Here is a 15,492-nt window from a genome sequence, read left to right as displayed (position 1 = left end):
AAGTATATAATATAGCATCGTTAACTATAGTCACCATGGGATGCATTAGATCCCCAGAACTTGGTCATCTTATACCTGGGAGTTTATGCCCTTTGACCATCATTTCCTCAGTTCCCTCAGCCCTCAGCCCCTGGCAAGAACCATTCTACTCTATTTCTGTGAGTTCAGCTTTTTTTACCATCTCATATAAGTGAGAACATACAGTATTTATCTTTATCTTATTTCATTTTGCATAATGCCCTCAAGGTCAATCCATGTTATTGAAAATGACAATTTCTTCTCTTTTTTAATGGCTGAATGATACCTGTGTGTGTGTGTGTGTGTGTGTGTGTGTGTATTACATTCTATTTTTCTGTTCATCCATTGAGGAACACTTAGGTTGTTTTCCCATCTTGGCTGTTGTGAATAACGCTGTAATGAACATGGGGGTTACTGTTTTCATTTCCAGTTAGTCTCAGTGTTTTCATTTCCTTCGGAGATATATACCCAGATGTGGAATTGCCAGATCATACGGTAGTTCTATTTTTAATTTTTTGAAGAAATTCCATACTGTTTGTCATAATAGCTGTATCAATTTACATACCCACCAGCAGTGTACAAATGTTTCCTTTTTCCCACATCCTCCCCAACACTTGTTATTTCTTGTCTTCTTGATGATAGTCATGCCAACAGGTGCAGGTGGTATCTAATTGTGGTTTTGATGTGTTTTTACTTCCCTGATGATTAGGCACGTTGAACATCTTTTCATGTACCTATTGCCTTTGAAAAAATTTCTTCCAATGAGAAAGTCTCTCTGCAGTCACTGTTTTCAAGGATTACGTCCAGCTGAGAGCTGGCCATCTCCCCCTGATGGTCCCACATGGTCCTCAAACTCATCTGATCTCACCCTCCCACTCGGCTCCCTTCACCATGGTCTTCATCTTGTTCAAATGAGACCACCCACCCACCTTTCGAGAAACTGGGACGATCTGGGGCTGCACCCTCTCTTCCCACCCAACCTGTCACCAAGTGCTCTCAAATGGGCTTTCTGCTGGGAGTCGTGTTCGCTCTAACTCGTCCTAATCTCAGCCTTCACAGGCACCTTTCAAAAAGGCCAATCCAGTCACGTTCTTCCACACTGAAAATTTGTCAGTGGCTCTCTGCTGCCTGCAGGGACAAGCCCAGACTTCTTAGGATGGCAAGTCAGACTCTCCCCAATCTGGCCCCAAGCCTGACTTGTTTCTTGCCATGACTCTCCCACTTTTCCCTCGAGCTACACTGTATGCTTGCTTGAAGGCTGCTGGACGCCTGAGAATGTCTCAGATTCCTGGGTCTTTGTGCTCAATATGGCCTCTGCCTGCCATGCTGTACCTGCCCGCTTCCAGGCTCAGACTACCCAGATGAGTCTGATTCTCCAAGAATAAGGTCCAGGACAACCTCCTCCTGGAAGTCCCTCCTGATTGACTGCCCCCCCCACTCCCTTCCCAGGTGGAATTGACCACTCCCTCTTTTGTGCAGACTCCATCTTCTGATCTGTAATGTCCTGCCCCTTTTATTTGTAGATACGCCTGCTTCCAGTCTGCAGTAGACTGGGAGTTCCTGGAGGGCAGGGACAGTGTCCCACTACCTTTACGGTTCCAGCATGGAACAGAGGCGTGTCAGGTGGGAGGTGGTTAATACATGTGTTTTTGAATGAATGAATGGATGATTCTTGTGGAAATGCAATCATTTACTTAATTATTCCTCTATTTTGATTTTAAGTTTGCTTTTCATTTTTTAATATTATAAATAGCATTGCAGTAAACACCATTGGAAGAAAAGTGTTCTGTACCTTCTATTATTTCTTTAAGCTAGATCTCGGTTAGATTTGGGGGGCAAAGGCTGGGACATTTTTAAGGTCCTTGCTGTTTCCCGAGTAAGTCATTCCCATGTTCAGTGTCATTGTGCCTGTTTCACCAAATCCTTGCTGGAATTGATTTTATCATGTTTCTCTTGGTTCACTTCATAGGGAAAAATGATTTCTCTGTGTTGTTTCATTTGGCCTTTCTTTGATTGTTGAGAAGTTGGACATTTTCCAAATGTTTCTCAGTCATTCTTCTGTGAATTGTCTCAACAAGCATATTATTTTATAGTCTTATTTGACACGGGGAGAGAAAAATTACCCGGCTTTTGCAAGTGTGTAATTTCAGGACTAAATCAGGCTGGATGTGTCAGCATCGCAGAGTGGGACCACGGGCTCTTTCTCAGCCGTTTCAGATGGGTGGCGGGGGCCTTCAGGGATGCTTGTGGACTTTCCATGAACTTATGGCTGTTAAGACTCCACAGACCTGCAGTGGCTGCCGGGATCTTGGGCTGGTTCCCTCTTCCTTACGGCCCTAGGTGTCTGTGCTTTTGAAACGCTGTAACTAACTGAGACCTCAGCCTTTGCCATCCAGACCAATTTGTATATCTCTCTTCTACTTCGCTGGTGCCACGGTTGTACTGTGAGTCACCCCTGACCTGTGGACAGAAACCATTCACTCTTCTTGGCAAGTCAGTGGCACTGGGATATTCTTGGTACCCCTTCCTTCTGTTCCTGAAAGATCATCAGCTCTTGGCTGTCCTGCCTACCAGTCAACCCTGCCTGCACTGTTTCTCCAGCCAACCGAAGCCCACTAAGCTGATGTCTAATAATGATTAGAGCACTCCCACCAGCCCCACGAGCCCCCTCCTGCGTCTTGCTTGAAGCTAAGTGCTTGGCATCCGGGCTCTCATTCCCAGACCTCCCTGTGTGGCTTGTCCTGTCAACGGAGCTTCCTCCCCGGTGCCCTGATGCTCTCCAGCTTCTTGCTGGGGACAGAGCCCCGCTTGGAACCCAGGCTCTTGGTGGTCTCACTCCTCTGCTACCTCTCCTAGAGGACAGCCCCCTTCTGCCTGCGTCTCTAAACTAACCTCTCTACAAAGGCTTCCTTGAAACCCACACAACCTCTCTGAGCTGTGAGCCTGCCACCACTTTCTCCCCTTAGAATGCCCCCTGTGTGTATTAATATCTATCATAATTAAGGCTGAGGTCACTGTCCCTTTAGACCAGTCAGAAGGCTGGGTGTGCTTCAGATGAATCTCCTGTGTTACCATTTTTATCATCGTGTCCTCAGCATGTCCATTTTCTGGTGTGGACTGTGGAGTCCGCTGACCCGAGCCTGAGACCTGCTCCACCTCCAACAAGCCCTGGGACCTTGAGCAAACTGTTAACTCTCTCTTAGCCTTACTTTTCCTCATCTATAAAATGGGTATAATGATATCTACCCCACAGGGTTATTGTGAGGATTAAATGAGACAAGGCAGATAGCATGCGTACCCTCATGCCTGGCACATAGAAGCCTGTGCCTTGCGGGGGCTGTTGGTGTGGGTGTTACTGCCTTGGCTGCTGTGTCTTGAGGTCCAGTCTCTGGAGTCAGAGACCGTGCAATTTGTATAAAAGCTGCAGGTCATATTCAGATCGCTTAGAATCCTCCTCCCTTCCCTGCCTACCGTATGTGAGTGATGGTACCAAGTGCCTCATAGACACAGAATCCTCCCCAAAAGGACTTTTTAAAGGCTACCTTTTTCAGCGGGCACAGTCCTGGCAATGAACCAGGTGCCACTGTAGGAAAAGGGGGAAATGAATGTCCACGGACACGCCCTCAGTGAGGGTACCTCACTGTGCTTGAGATATGCACACACACACAAAACACTTACACACAAGCACAAAACACACATAAACACACCACCCCAAACACACATACACATAAACACACACAAATATGCACACAAACTCACATACACATAAAACGCACACACAAACACGCACACAAAGCACACATACACACAAAACATACAAACACAACACACACACACACACATAAAACTGGAGCCACACAAGCGCCACGTGCCTGAGTATTCTTTCCTCCTCAGTTTTAACAAGGAACAGATAGATGGTCAGAATATAGTCATCATTTCCTTTTTTCAAATTACAAACTGGGCTTTGTATGAATCCTGGTTGATTTAGGAATCTGTCAAATCCAGGTTCTCATGAATGACATGAAGAGCGACTGGTGAGTCACTCACAGTCACCGTCTCATGTTGGGGATTTCATTTGCATCACTTGTCACCTCTTTCTGCATGAAGGGAGGAAGGGATGTGTCAAAGCTGGGAGACGCAGCACATCTGATATGTATTCCTATTTCAGAAAATCGAATCTTAAATGTTATTCCCAGGGCAGCTAAGCTGTGTAGAGATGAAAGGTGACATCCCACAGGGCAGAGTGTAATGTGCAGACCTGTTTGTTAAGACAATCTTTGGAGGGTGGTTTGTAAAGGCGGCGAGCAGAATGGGTGGTGGTGCTTCATTTTATACGAGGTTCTGTGGGCACCGTGACACGGCGTGGACGCCCCCAGGTGAGCGCCCATCTGATCCGTGGCTCCACGTCCTGTCTGTTGCTGGGGAAAGGGAGCATCCCATGTCCTCCTTCCTGTGTGTCTGGGGTTTCTGCCACGAGGGAGTGCTAATTAGGAAGACGTGACATTCTCAGGGCTAATCACAGGAACCCAATCACGAGCTAGCATGAAGAAAAACAGGCCCCTCTGTGCAGACAAAGACAAGCTGGAACAGGACCTGGGGCCCGGGATGTGTTGCAGCCACAGGAGTGATGGAGCCAGTGTCACTCTTGTCAGTACTTACTTGTATCTTTTTCTCCCACATTTCAGACTATGATAAGTGTTTGCAAATGGCTAATTTGAGTCTTGCACATCTGGCCCGGTCCAAGCCTCTCAGTTGGATTCAGAGATTGTCCTGCTCAGAAAACGCGCTGTTCGTACCCAGGCTGGAGGATGCCGCAGGAGGCATGGTGCAGACGTCACTGGATAACTTGACCGTGGAAGTCAGCAAGGAGACGGGAGCTCAGGGACTCAGAGGCAGGTGGGTTGGATGCATCTGTTCTCTGGGCCCAAACCACCATGTACTTGGTGCTCTGGAATAATCCAGAGCTGAAGAAATTATTTGAAGGATGTCAGAGGTCTAAGGGAAGTATACATTCATTGGGTGTCTATCAGTTGATTCCACAGAGATTCCCCGAAGGCTGAGTATGGGCCACATCCATGCTAAATACTATAGGGCAGACATCCCATGACCTCCTAGTATGTTTCCCTATCTTTGGCGGAGAGAGAACTAGATGATAATATGAAATTGAAGGGGACAAAATAAACACGTTGCAATTGCCTTTTTGGGCTGATCATGAGCCCGGTGCTGTTCTAAGCACTGGACCCACCAGCTCATTGAACCCCCACTGCCCATGGAGTAATTTCTATTTCCTCCCAATTTGATATTTGAACACAGACAGCTGGCCCTGGAGTCCAGACTCCTAACCTCTACACTGCTGCTGCCTTTTCTGTTGATGGATTGCTTCTAATTTAATTTGCAAGTGAAAGTAATGAGCTTATCAGCACAGCTTTATATATGACACAATGATCCATAAATTTGAAAATAGCCTAGAAGGTGGACTGCACTTACATTGCAAGTTCTAGAAATAGCACAGAGTCACAGGCAGCCCGGGACCATGGAAGTTTGCTGTAGGTGCTGTTTTGGAATGAGTTATACATTTGCTTCAGCAAGAGGGTGTGGATGATTGATTTGAATTGCAGTGCATCTACTATATCTTAAAGTAATTCTTAGGAAATGATTGCTTCAAATTCTGCTGATGCAAATGTGCCTCACCACACACTGCAAACTAGTTCAATAACAATGAAGCGAAATCATCTATTGCGGTGTAACAGGAAACTCCAAAGCAGAGTGGCTTAAAAACAGCAACCATTTTGTTTTTCTGTTTCACCGGGTTAGAAATTAGGCAGGGCTTGGCTGGGCGATTTTTTTTCCACTTGACAGGACTCATCAGGACTGGTCTGGAGGCTCCAAGACTGTGTTCTTCACTTGCCCAGCCCCTTGGTGGAGGTGGCTGGGACGGTGAGCTCAGCTGGGCCCTTCTCACTCCCCACGTTGTTTCAGGCCCTCTCCATGTGGTGCCTCTATATGGAAGGTGGTCAGGCATCTATGCAGAAGCTCAGAACTCCAAGGGCCCAAGGGGAGGCTACCAGTCTACTTAAAGGCTGGGCCTGGAGCTGGAACAGCATTACTTCCGCCATATTCTCTTGGTCAAAGTAGTCCCGGGTCAGCACAGATTTGGGGCAGCAGAAATCCACCTCTCGATGTAGTGTTGTAGAAAAACGTGTTACAGCTTGGTGTTACAGCTCAGTTGTGACAGCAACCTGGATCCGGGTGAGAGAGCAAGCAGTACTCGGAGAGTTGGAGAACTCAGGTTTATTACGCCAGCGGGCCCAGAGGAGTTAACACTCCAAGCTCTGGACCCCGTCTGTAGGTTTACACAGGCTTTTACAGGCTGTCAGTCTGCACTTTGCAACATCATATGCAAATAAGGTATAACAAAAGTTGACTAATTAGGAAAGGCTTTGTAGAAATGGACCAATCAAGGGGGAGAGAAATAACCAATCAGGAGTGAGGGAAATGGACCAATCAGGAGGGGGAGAAATAATCAATCAGGAGTGAGGGAAATGGGCCAATCAGGAGTGAGCTCCGCTTTCCTAGACGTTAGCTGTTTCAGAGGCAAAAAGTGAGATAAAGCTGCTGCACCAGGGAGCCAGATGGTGCTGGCAGGAGAGTAGTGGCCCTGCCTGGGGGTCCTGCCGGGTTTTTTTTATGGGGCTTCCCACCTCAGTAGGAGTGTAAAAGCATGTGTGGCCCTCTTTGATCTATCACTCAGATGAATAGTACTTTATAGCCCTTTACAGATTAAAAGCCTGAAGAAGCCATGACTGACTCAAGGCCACCTTGAGAATGTGTTGACTGCAAAGTACCCTTCCTGAGGAGGGTGGGCTTCCAGAGACCATCCAGGGGCACGCACAGGAGGGGATTTGCAGCCCTACAGGGCAGCCAGACCTCTTAGTAGGAAGTTGAGTTGGCATCCTCAGTAATCTCTGGTACTCCTCTAATTTTAGTTCACGAATGTTGGATTTTCACAACCCTTAATAACTCAGGTCAGAGGTTATGGTAACCTTCCATGACAAGAAAAATCTAGGGTGTCTGGCCATCTGGGAGGCCCCCAGAAGCAGAGCCCTAGACGGTGACTTGCGTGCGGGTGGTTTTTGTGGAGGTGAGATCAGGAAGCAGGAGTGAACATGGTGAGTGAGACAGAGAAAGAGGAAAGTCAAAAAGGGGGGAGCAGTGTCGTCAAGGTAACGATTGTGGGCACCCAGGGCTAATTCCAATGGCAAGGTCTCCTGGAATTGTCTGTCTGAAGGATCAAGAGGGTGGACACCAATGCCCTGGCTCCCATCCCTCTCTGGTGGAATCTTGTCTGTGGGAGGTACTGACTCTCCTATACTTTTGGGCAAAAGGGGATGAGTGAGGTGCTCAAGATGTACCAGAAGCTCTAGGGTAGAAAGGGACCAGCGCAAGCTGAGCCTGAGCTTATGTGGAATGGCCGGCCCACCATTGCTGTGGCCAAAGTCTGAGGGGGGCCAGGGGCTGGCATCCCTCTGGCTCTGTCGATTCCTATGACACGGATGGGAAGTTCATCTTTTCTGTTGCAGCTGCTGCCAAGATGACCCAGCCAAGGGTCGCCTTCAGGCCGAGTTCTGGGACGAGCCCGTCATCATGGAAATCTGTCACCCACACCTGCTCAGCTGTCTGCAGCTGTGTGATTTGGGCTAGTTGTTTATAATGCCTGTGCCGCAGTTTCCTCATTTGTCCAGTGGTGGTAGCAGGACTACCCATCCACTGGGTGGCCGTGGGAATTAAATGGTGTTATAAAACCCTGAAGGTGGGATGAGTCTGGTGAGCATCCTGATGTTGGTGCCCGTCCCCTTGCCTCTAGGGGAGAAGTAGGAACAGAGACCCTCTTAAGGGGGATAGGATGGAGTAACTGTTTAAGGAAGGCACAGATACAGAGTGATGGCTCCCCTGAGAGTGAGGCTATTTCCAAGGAAGGGGATTGAGGAGGGCTGCCTGGGGGATGTGACACCAAGTCTCGAACAGCCGTAGGTCTGGAAACAGTGAGAAGGGAGGGAGATGTGCCGGCATGCCATTAGCGAAAGACCAGTTCTTCTTGCTAGAAAAACTGGTTGAGCACCTGCTGTGTGCCAGCCCTGAGGACTCAGCAGTGAGCAGGACAGACACAGCCCCTGCCCCTTGGTACTCCCGGAGGTGACAAGCAGAGGGCCCATGTGGCAGGAGCAGGTGGTGCTGTAGACCAGTGGGTTAGAGGCAAGAAAGGAAGGATGGGAAAGCATACAGATATTGACCCTTAGAGATGGGCCCCGTCCCCACTGCTAATCCCAAGGAGCTTTGTGCCTGGCTCAGAACAGGGGTGCCAGTGGGGGTGCCAACCCTGATACACAGCCCCTGCCCCACCTGTTTCACGGCACCTTTTCCGTGAAGCCTGTGAATGAAGAATATTACCTGCCCTATCAGTAAACAGAGGAAGTTGCAGCCATCAAGCCATCACCTTGCAGCCGCTTTTAAAGGTGAGCCCCGAGGGAACTCAGGATGGAAACAGGATGCCTGCCATGCCCGGGAGGTGCCCCCTGAGGAGACTCAAGATGGGAAGTACAAGACACTGGCCCTACATGGCTCAGGTGCACATCAAAGGGATGATTTCAGTGAGCCCAGATTTTGCATCTTCCCATACACAGAAAAAAGCTAAATTCCATAACTTGAGATATCTGGGTTTTTTTTTTTTTCCTTTAATTACCAGTAATCTTTTGATGTTCTGACTGCTTGGTCTTTGTTGCAAAAACTCCCATATATCCTGGCTCCTCCCTTACTATTCCCGGACTTGAAGTCCTCAGAAAGTCCACCAAATAAAACATAATTCTCAACTTTCAGGTTGTGCATTTTTGTTCAGTTGACAAGCCTTTCCCGACTACCCAGGCAAAGGGTGACTCCTGGACACCACCAGCTCCCTTATGAGCAGCCCCGACTCCTCTCCACCCAGACATCACATGCATTTATCTGTCCTGTTAGCGAACTTCCAGAGGACAGAAACATGCCTGATTTTTTCCTCAGCTCTGAGGCCAGCAAGCGGAGACTTTCAGTAAATAGCATTTTTTTTCCCGTTAGGTTTGCATTTTTAAAAGCTTATTTTAATTGTGGTAAAATATATATAACATATAATTCACCATTTTAACCATTTTTAAGGGTACAGTGGAGTAGTGTTAAGTATATTCACATTGTTGTGCAGCCAATCTCCAGAACTCTTCTTATCTTGCAAAACTGGACCTGCATCCATCACAGGACACTCCCCACTGCCCCTCCCTGAGTCCCTGATGCCCGCCATTTCTGCTTTCTGTTTCTGTGAATTTGACTTCTCTAAGGACCTCACTCTGCTGTCTGAGTGGAATCACACAGTGTTTGTCTTTTTGTGATTTGCAGTAGATGCTGGTTTTTATCCTTTTTAAACAATAGTTGCATGTGTGGCTCGGGTCACATGGGCCAGAGCAGCTGGGGCAGAAAAGCCTTTCCTTTGCTCTGCAAGGCCCTTCCACGTGCCGCCTTGTCCTCCTGGCCTTTCTCGACACTTTCAGGACTGCTGGGGTGTCTCCTTCCTTTAAATCCAGGAGCGCTCTGCCAGCTTCTCTCCCTGGACACTTTGACTGGCCCTGGGTGGCATGAAAGCCACCCACCCCACATCCTGCGATGGGCTGGGAGCTCCCAGAAGGCAGAGTCCATGTCTGGCTCACCTTTATCCTTGGTGCCTTGCCAGCCCGAGGCCTGACTTCTAGTAGGTTGTCAGTCAATGTGGGTTGAACTTGCTGGAATGCACAGTATAAACAGGAGCCAAGTCAAAATGAGGCCCCATCCCCAGTCTCTGAAGAATGGCTCTGTGCTTGCCCCTCACCTGCTTTCCCTCCCCCATTGCTCTTGTTCTTCCCTCTGGCTCTGGCTCCTCTGTCCAGTGCTGGGCTCTGTGCCAAGAGGACCTGGCATCACAAATCCGAGGGTGCAGGGAGAAGGTCCGTGGGTGGCTGCATGCCAGCATCCATCCCCACCTCCATCTGGCTGCTTAAAGCAGTCGGGTGGGTGTGGACTCCCAGAGGCTGGGGACAGCCTGGGTGATGAGGGGCAGCCTGGGTGATGAAGGAACAGCCTGGTTGTTGGAGGGACTGTCTGGATGATGGAGGGACCACCTGGGTAATAGAGAGACCATCTGGGTGATTGAGGGACAGCCTGGGTGATGGAGGGACCACCTGGGTGATGGAGGGACAGACTGGGTGATGGAGGTCCACTGGATCTGTTCAGATGGTTGACTTCCTGGCTTTCCTTCTATACGAGGCCCAGTGCTGGCTGTTTCCAGGGCTCTGAGTCCTGTGGCTTTGACTTCGTTATTCCTGCTCACTCTTTATTTTATTCATCCCTGAATGTAGCTTATCTTGGGCAGAGATGGCCCTGTGGGTAGGGAGGGGTCCCCACCTAACTCATTATCCTCCTAGGACCTAGAACATCCTTTGTTTGCTAGAATGCTGGCTTGGCAAAGCCAATTGAATGCCTGTGTGAAGGGTTCCTGTTCTTAGCTCAGTATTTTTAGTGGGTAGCCAACCTGAATGTCTGCAAAGATCAAGCAGGGAAGTTACTGTGTGAAACACTCAGGGGCACATCACAGTGGGGGTGCTGGAGCCTGCGCGGCCCTGCTAAAAACGAAAGCAAACAACTGAAAATCAGGACTTACTAAAAGTGTCAGGGCTTTAGAATTACTACCTCATTTAGAAGCCTAGGAAATAGGAGTATTATTCTTATTATATGGTTAAGGAAATGGAAGGTTTGAAGGCTGCATAGCCAACCCAAAGGAGAGGTGGTGGGAAGTTCACAGTGGCCTGGGTGACTCTAGGGTCCCCTCTAAGACAGAAAGCCCCCAAAGCTGTTCTTCCCAGTGCACTTCTTTTTTTTTTCCTTCGGTTTTTAAAATTGAAGTATAGTCGGTTTACAATGTTGTGTTAATTTCTGGTGTACAGCATAGTGATTCAGTTACATATATATATATATATATATATATATTCCTTTCCATATTCTTTTCCATTATAGGCTATCACAAGGTTTTGAATATAGTTCCCTGTGCGCTACAGTAGGACCTTGTTTTTCTATTTTGTATACAGTAGTTAGTATCTGCAAATCCTGAACTCCCAGTTTATCCCGCCTCACTCCCTTTACCCCCTGGTAACCATGAGTTTGTTTTCTATGTCTTTGAGTCTGTCTCTGTTTTGTAAGTAAGTTCATTTGTATCTTTTTTTTTTTTTTTTTAGATTTCACAAATAAGTGATATCACATGGTATTTTTCTTTCTCTTTCTGGCTTACTTCACTTAGTATGATGATCTCCAAGTCCATTCATGTTGCTGCAAATGGCATTGTTTTATTCTTTTTTATGGCTGAGAAATATTCCATTGTATAAGTATACCACAACTTCTTTATTCAATCATCTGTCAGTGGACAGTTCCATGTCTTGGCTGTTGTAAACAGTGCTGCTATGAACATTAGGGTGCATGTATCTTTTCGAATAAGAACCTTCTCTGGATATATGCCCAGGAGTGGGATTGCTGAATCATAGGGTAAGTCTATTTTCAGTTTTCCAGCACACTTCTAATAACCAGATCAGGCCCTGTTGGGGTATGTCTATGGATCTGCTGGGCAATGGAGCCTGGGGCCACCACCCATACTCAGAATACTAGGAAGTTGCCTCCTTGGGGCATCTTATCTCATCTGTTACCTTTCCCCACAGCCCCTGCCCTGGCCATGAGCAGCTGGAGAACATATGTTTGATCCAGAAGCCAACAACTTGTGACCCTCTCTCTGGGCTGCCTGTTCGGAGCGTGCGCACAGGTATGGACCAGGCCACAGGCCAGGTCGGGGTAAAGGACACCTTACATGTGACCCTTGCTTTAAATCTTGCGGCACCACTTCATATTGCTTCCCTAATAATGTTCACAGTCTTTTTGCTTTTCACATTAATCTCAAAACTGTTTGTGGTCAGGAAGAGCGCTTGCTGCCCATCTTTGGCTTGGGCTTGGATCTGAAACGTGTTGGTGCTGGCAAGAGGATTCCCACACTCTGGTCCAGCGCGAGGAATTCCTGCCATGGAGGAGTGTGGTTGGAAAAACACATCATTCATTTTCTTTACAACTCTTCACGTGGGCCCAGAATATCATCTCCCACTATCCACCAGAAAACATAGACAGGGCAGGCAGCATTCCCCTGTGTCGTACATCCTCCAGGCAGGTCCCTAGTGAGACACAGAGACAAAGCGATTCCTGAACTACAGAAGATCTTTTTATTTGATGAGCGTTGAGCCTGGGGATTGGATCTGGAATACCACTAGAGGGCTCTTTCCATGAACTGCGTGCCAGGTTCCACCATGGTCCCTTGGGGGAGGGAGAGATGCGGAAAGTGCTGGGTGGTGGGTCAGCATTTGGAGTTTTTTCCACATGCTCTGTGGTCAGCATTGGAGTGTCCATCAGGGCTCTGCGTTGGGTTCCCTCCAAGACCCAAGCTGGGGAAGCCACCGGGTTCCTGTGCTGGGTTGAGAGACTGTGTATCATCCCCTGACTGTTAGAGGTCCAACTGCTATCTCCTCTCTGTGCTCCAACTATAGTTTCAGTTTTTGCTGCCAGCAAGGACATCCCTGTTCACATTCTGTCTTGTCCCAAGGCCAGTGCAAAAAACAAACAGCTACAGTAAGTCGTCCAGAGCAGGCACCATGGCCCACCCCACCTTAGCCTCTGCTCTTATTGAGCTGACACTGACCCAGTGAGGTGCATCCAAAGTATGTGTTCAGCAATCCATGTCCAGTATTATGTGTGTGTGCATGAAACACTATTCACACCTTTTGTATTAAGCCTCAGATAATTTTGGAGAAAAGCACAATGTGGGGCTTTGTTTCCACCTCTAGGGCCCCAAAATAACAAGAGGAGCTTTACAGCTGAACCAGACCGAGAAATTGTGCACGTGACATTGAACAGGGATCCACGCCGTGGTTTTGGTAAGAGGGCCTCCCTGCAGAGGGGACCCAGTTTCTCCCTCTGGGAGGAAGGGTGGTATGTCCCATCTTCCTTTAGACTTTTCTCCTCTCCTTCCTACCTGTCCTTTTTGGTGATCACTTCTTTTTATTTTCTCTAAATATCCCTAACAAGCAATGGGACTTTGGGATCAAAGTTTTCCTTTTAGGCCTGATGAGGTTTTGGGGTGCAGATCTGGAAAGTCTAAGTACAAGATAGAAAAAGATTTTTTCCCCCGATACCACGTAATAAGCTTTCTCTCATATATTTGGATTATTAGTGATGGGGAAGAATAGTGAGTCTTTTTCACGTCTTAGTATTTACCACATTTGAAGACCCTTAAGAACTGCATAAGAAACAAGGCACTGAGAGAAGGTACTTCATTAAGGATCATCTGTTTCCTCTCTCTGATCATGTATTGGAGCAAAGTCCACGCACACTGATGGGCTGTGTTCCTCGCTTTAGCTGTGCTTACAGACAGGGGACAATCCACTTTTCTCCACGTGCTGTGGCAGAGTAGAAAGAGATGTTTGAGGATCAGAGGACCTAGGTGCAGATATCAGCCATGCTACTTGGTAGCTGCGTGATCTCAAGCCGATAACCTAACCTCTCTGAGCTGCAAAAGCATTAAGTACCATCTTATTTAATATCATTGGATTACAGGTTTTGTCATTCATGAGGGAGAAGATGTAGGCAAAGTTGATCCTGGCATCTTTATATCTTCTATTATACCTGGGGGACCAGCTGAAAAAGCTAAAAAGATCAAACCGGGTATGTCTTTTTAAACTGCCAGAGATGCTGCTTTAAGGACCTGCTCTTTCTCATTTCCTTGATGGGATAATTGAGGTGTCTCATTTTTCCAGGAGGGCAGATACTAGCCCTGAATCACATCAGTCTGGAGGGCTTCACGTTCGACATGGCTGTTAGAATGATTCAGAATTCTCCTGACAACGTAGAATTAATCATTTCTCAGTCAAAAGGTATGTCTTAACCTGCTTTCTGAAGCCGGGGAGCCTCCTTTATTTTCACGAGTCCATTTTTCCCACCTGGGGCTTTCAGTCCACATAGGTCTTCCTCGTAATGAATGGCTTTGGCTCAAATCAACAAATTCTGCAATTTCAGGGGGCAGAATGGGCTCTACCATTGCTCAGGTGGGAAGGAGACAGGGGAGGTGTTCTTGAAGCTGAATTCACATAACAAGCATGCTGTTCTTTCTTGGTTAAGACTTGGCATGTTAGGGATCAATCAAAAGAGTAAATTTTTTTTTTTAAAAAAGATGCTTTTATTCATACATTAGATAACTATATGAGAGCAATAATTGCTTATATCAAAGAATAATATTACTCTGTTTATTTGTGGACAGGTTTGGGGGGATTGATGGAGGTAATAGGGGGACGTGAACACCCCTTTCCCTCCCTGTTACCTGGCCCATGACTGCTTCTTGGTTGGGTGATCCCGCAATTTAACAGCAGACTGTCTACAAAGCCAGGCTTACATTCCAGGAGCTTTGGACAGTCTCCCCTCATGTACAGAAATGCTTCACGTTACATCAGCCAGCATCTTCTGGGTCCCGAATGTGGGCACCCCATCTGCCTTGCCCTTTGAAAACCATGCAGACTTTCCCGCTCTTGCACGTGTGCACGCCATCATCAGATGGCTCTCCCAGGTGTTGGAGCTGCCCCTGGTCCAGCAGCTGTGGGGGATGGGGAGTGGCAGAGCTGGGGCCTCAGCCAGGCACCTTCCATCCTGCGGTTGGAGCTGACCCGGGGGCCTGCCCGGCACTTCGACAGCATCAGCCCTGGCTCACTGCGCTGCTGGATTTCCTGCATTGTCACTGTTCTCCCCAGTGTTTTAGCTTTCCTTGTGCTTCCCTCCATACTTTGCACAGGGGAAAGATGAAAAGGAGCAATTGAACCATCCTTTTTTGATCAGGAAACATAATGCAGCCAAGGTGGAAACAATTTAGAATCAAGGATGGCCTGCTGGGATGGGAGGGTTGTCAAAATTGGCACCCAACGTCTGTGAAGCCCAGACATTAGAATTTTAGATGATGGAGTTCCCACAGTGCCTGTGAATTACATGTCCTCACACCCTGGGGCCCCTGTTGGTAACTTTGCCTGGTCACAGTTGCGGTTCCTTGGCACAGCTGCCACCTTTGTTGGAGGACGATGTTTCCATGGTGATGCTGGCCAGTCCCCTTGGGCAGAAGCTTGATCACCTGGAGTTTTTATCCAGTTGGGCTACTGTTGGGGCAGGTGCTCTAGGTTGAAGATCAGAGACAAGACAGACAGCATTGCCTTTCTGAGCAGCCATCACCGTCTACGACAGAGTGAGTGTAAATTACCTGTGGAAAGTCTCCCGGCTTGAATTTCCATTAGGCAGGACATAAATTGCACACCTTGATATTTTAATCCAGTCATAAGTGCCATCCTCATCTCTTGT

The 15,492-nt window shown here is 47.8% G+C and overlaps 1 protein-coding gene across 2 annotated transcripts in view; it reads left to right on the top strand.

Annotated features, from left to right (window-relative positions):
* The window catches only part of FRMPD2 (FERM and PDZ domain containing 2), a 122,831-nt gene that overhangs the window by 74,941 nt on the left and 32,398 nt on the right, over positions 1-15,492 (top strand). For both annotated transcript variants that reach the window (XM_074374351.1, XM_074374352.1), the window contains exons 16-20: positions 4,704-4,914; positions 11,778-11,878; positions 12,945-13,034; positions 13,714-13,821; positions 13,914-14,030. In XM_074374351.1, the coding sequence (XP_074230452.1) occupies positions 4,704-4,914; positions 11,778-11,878; positions 12,945-13,034; positions 13,714-13,821; positions 13,914-14,030 (627 nt within the window). The remainder of the gene's footprint in view (positions 1-4,703; positions 4,915-11,777; positions 11,879-12,944; positions 13,035-13,713; positions 13,822-13,913; positions 14,031-15,492) is intronic.

The sequence above is a fragment of the Camelus bactrianus genome, chromosome 11, assembly GCF_048773025.1.
Source record: "Camelus bactrianus isolate YW-2024 breed Bactrian camel chromosome 11, ASM4877302v1, whole genome shotgun sequence".
NCBI lineage: Eukaryota > Metazoa > Chordata > Mammalia > Artiodactyla > Camelidae > Camelus > Camelus bactrianus.
The sequence above is the reverse complement of the archived record's forward strand: the minus strand, read 5'-3'. Positions and strand labels throughout refer to the sequence as shown.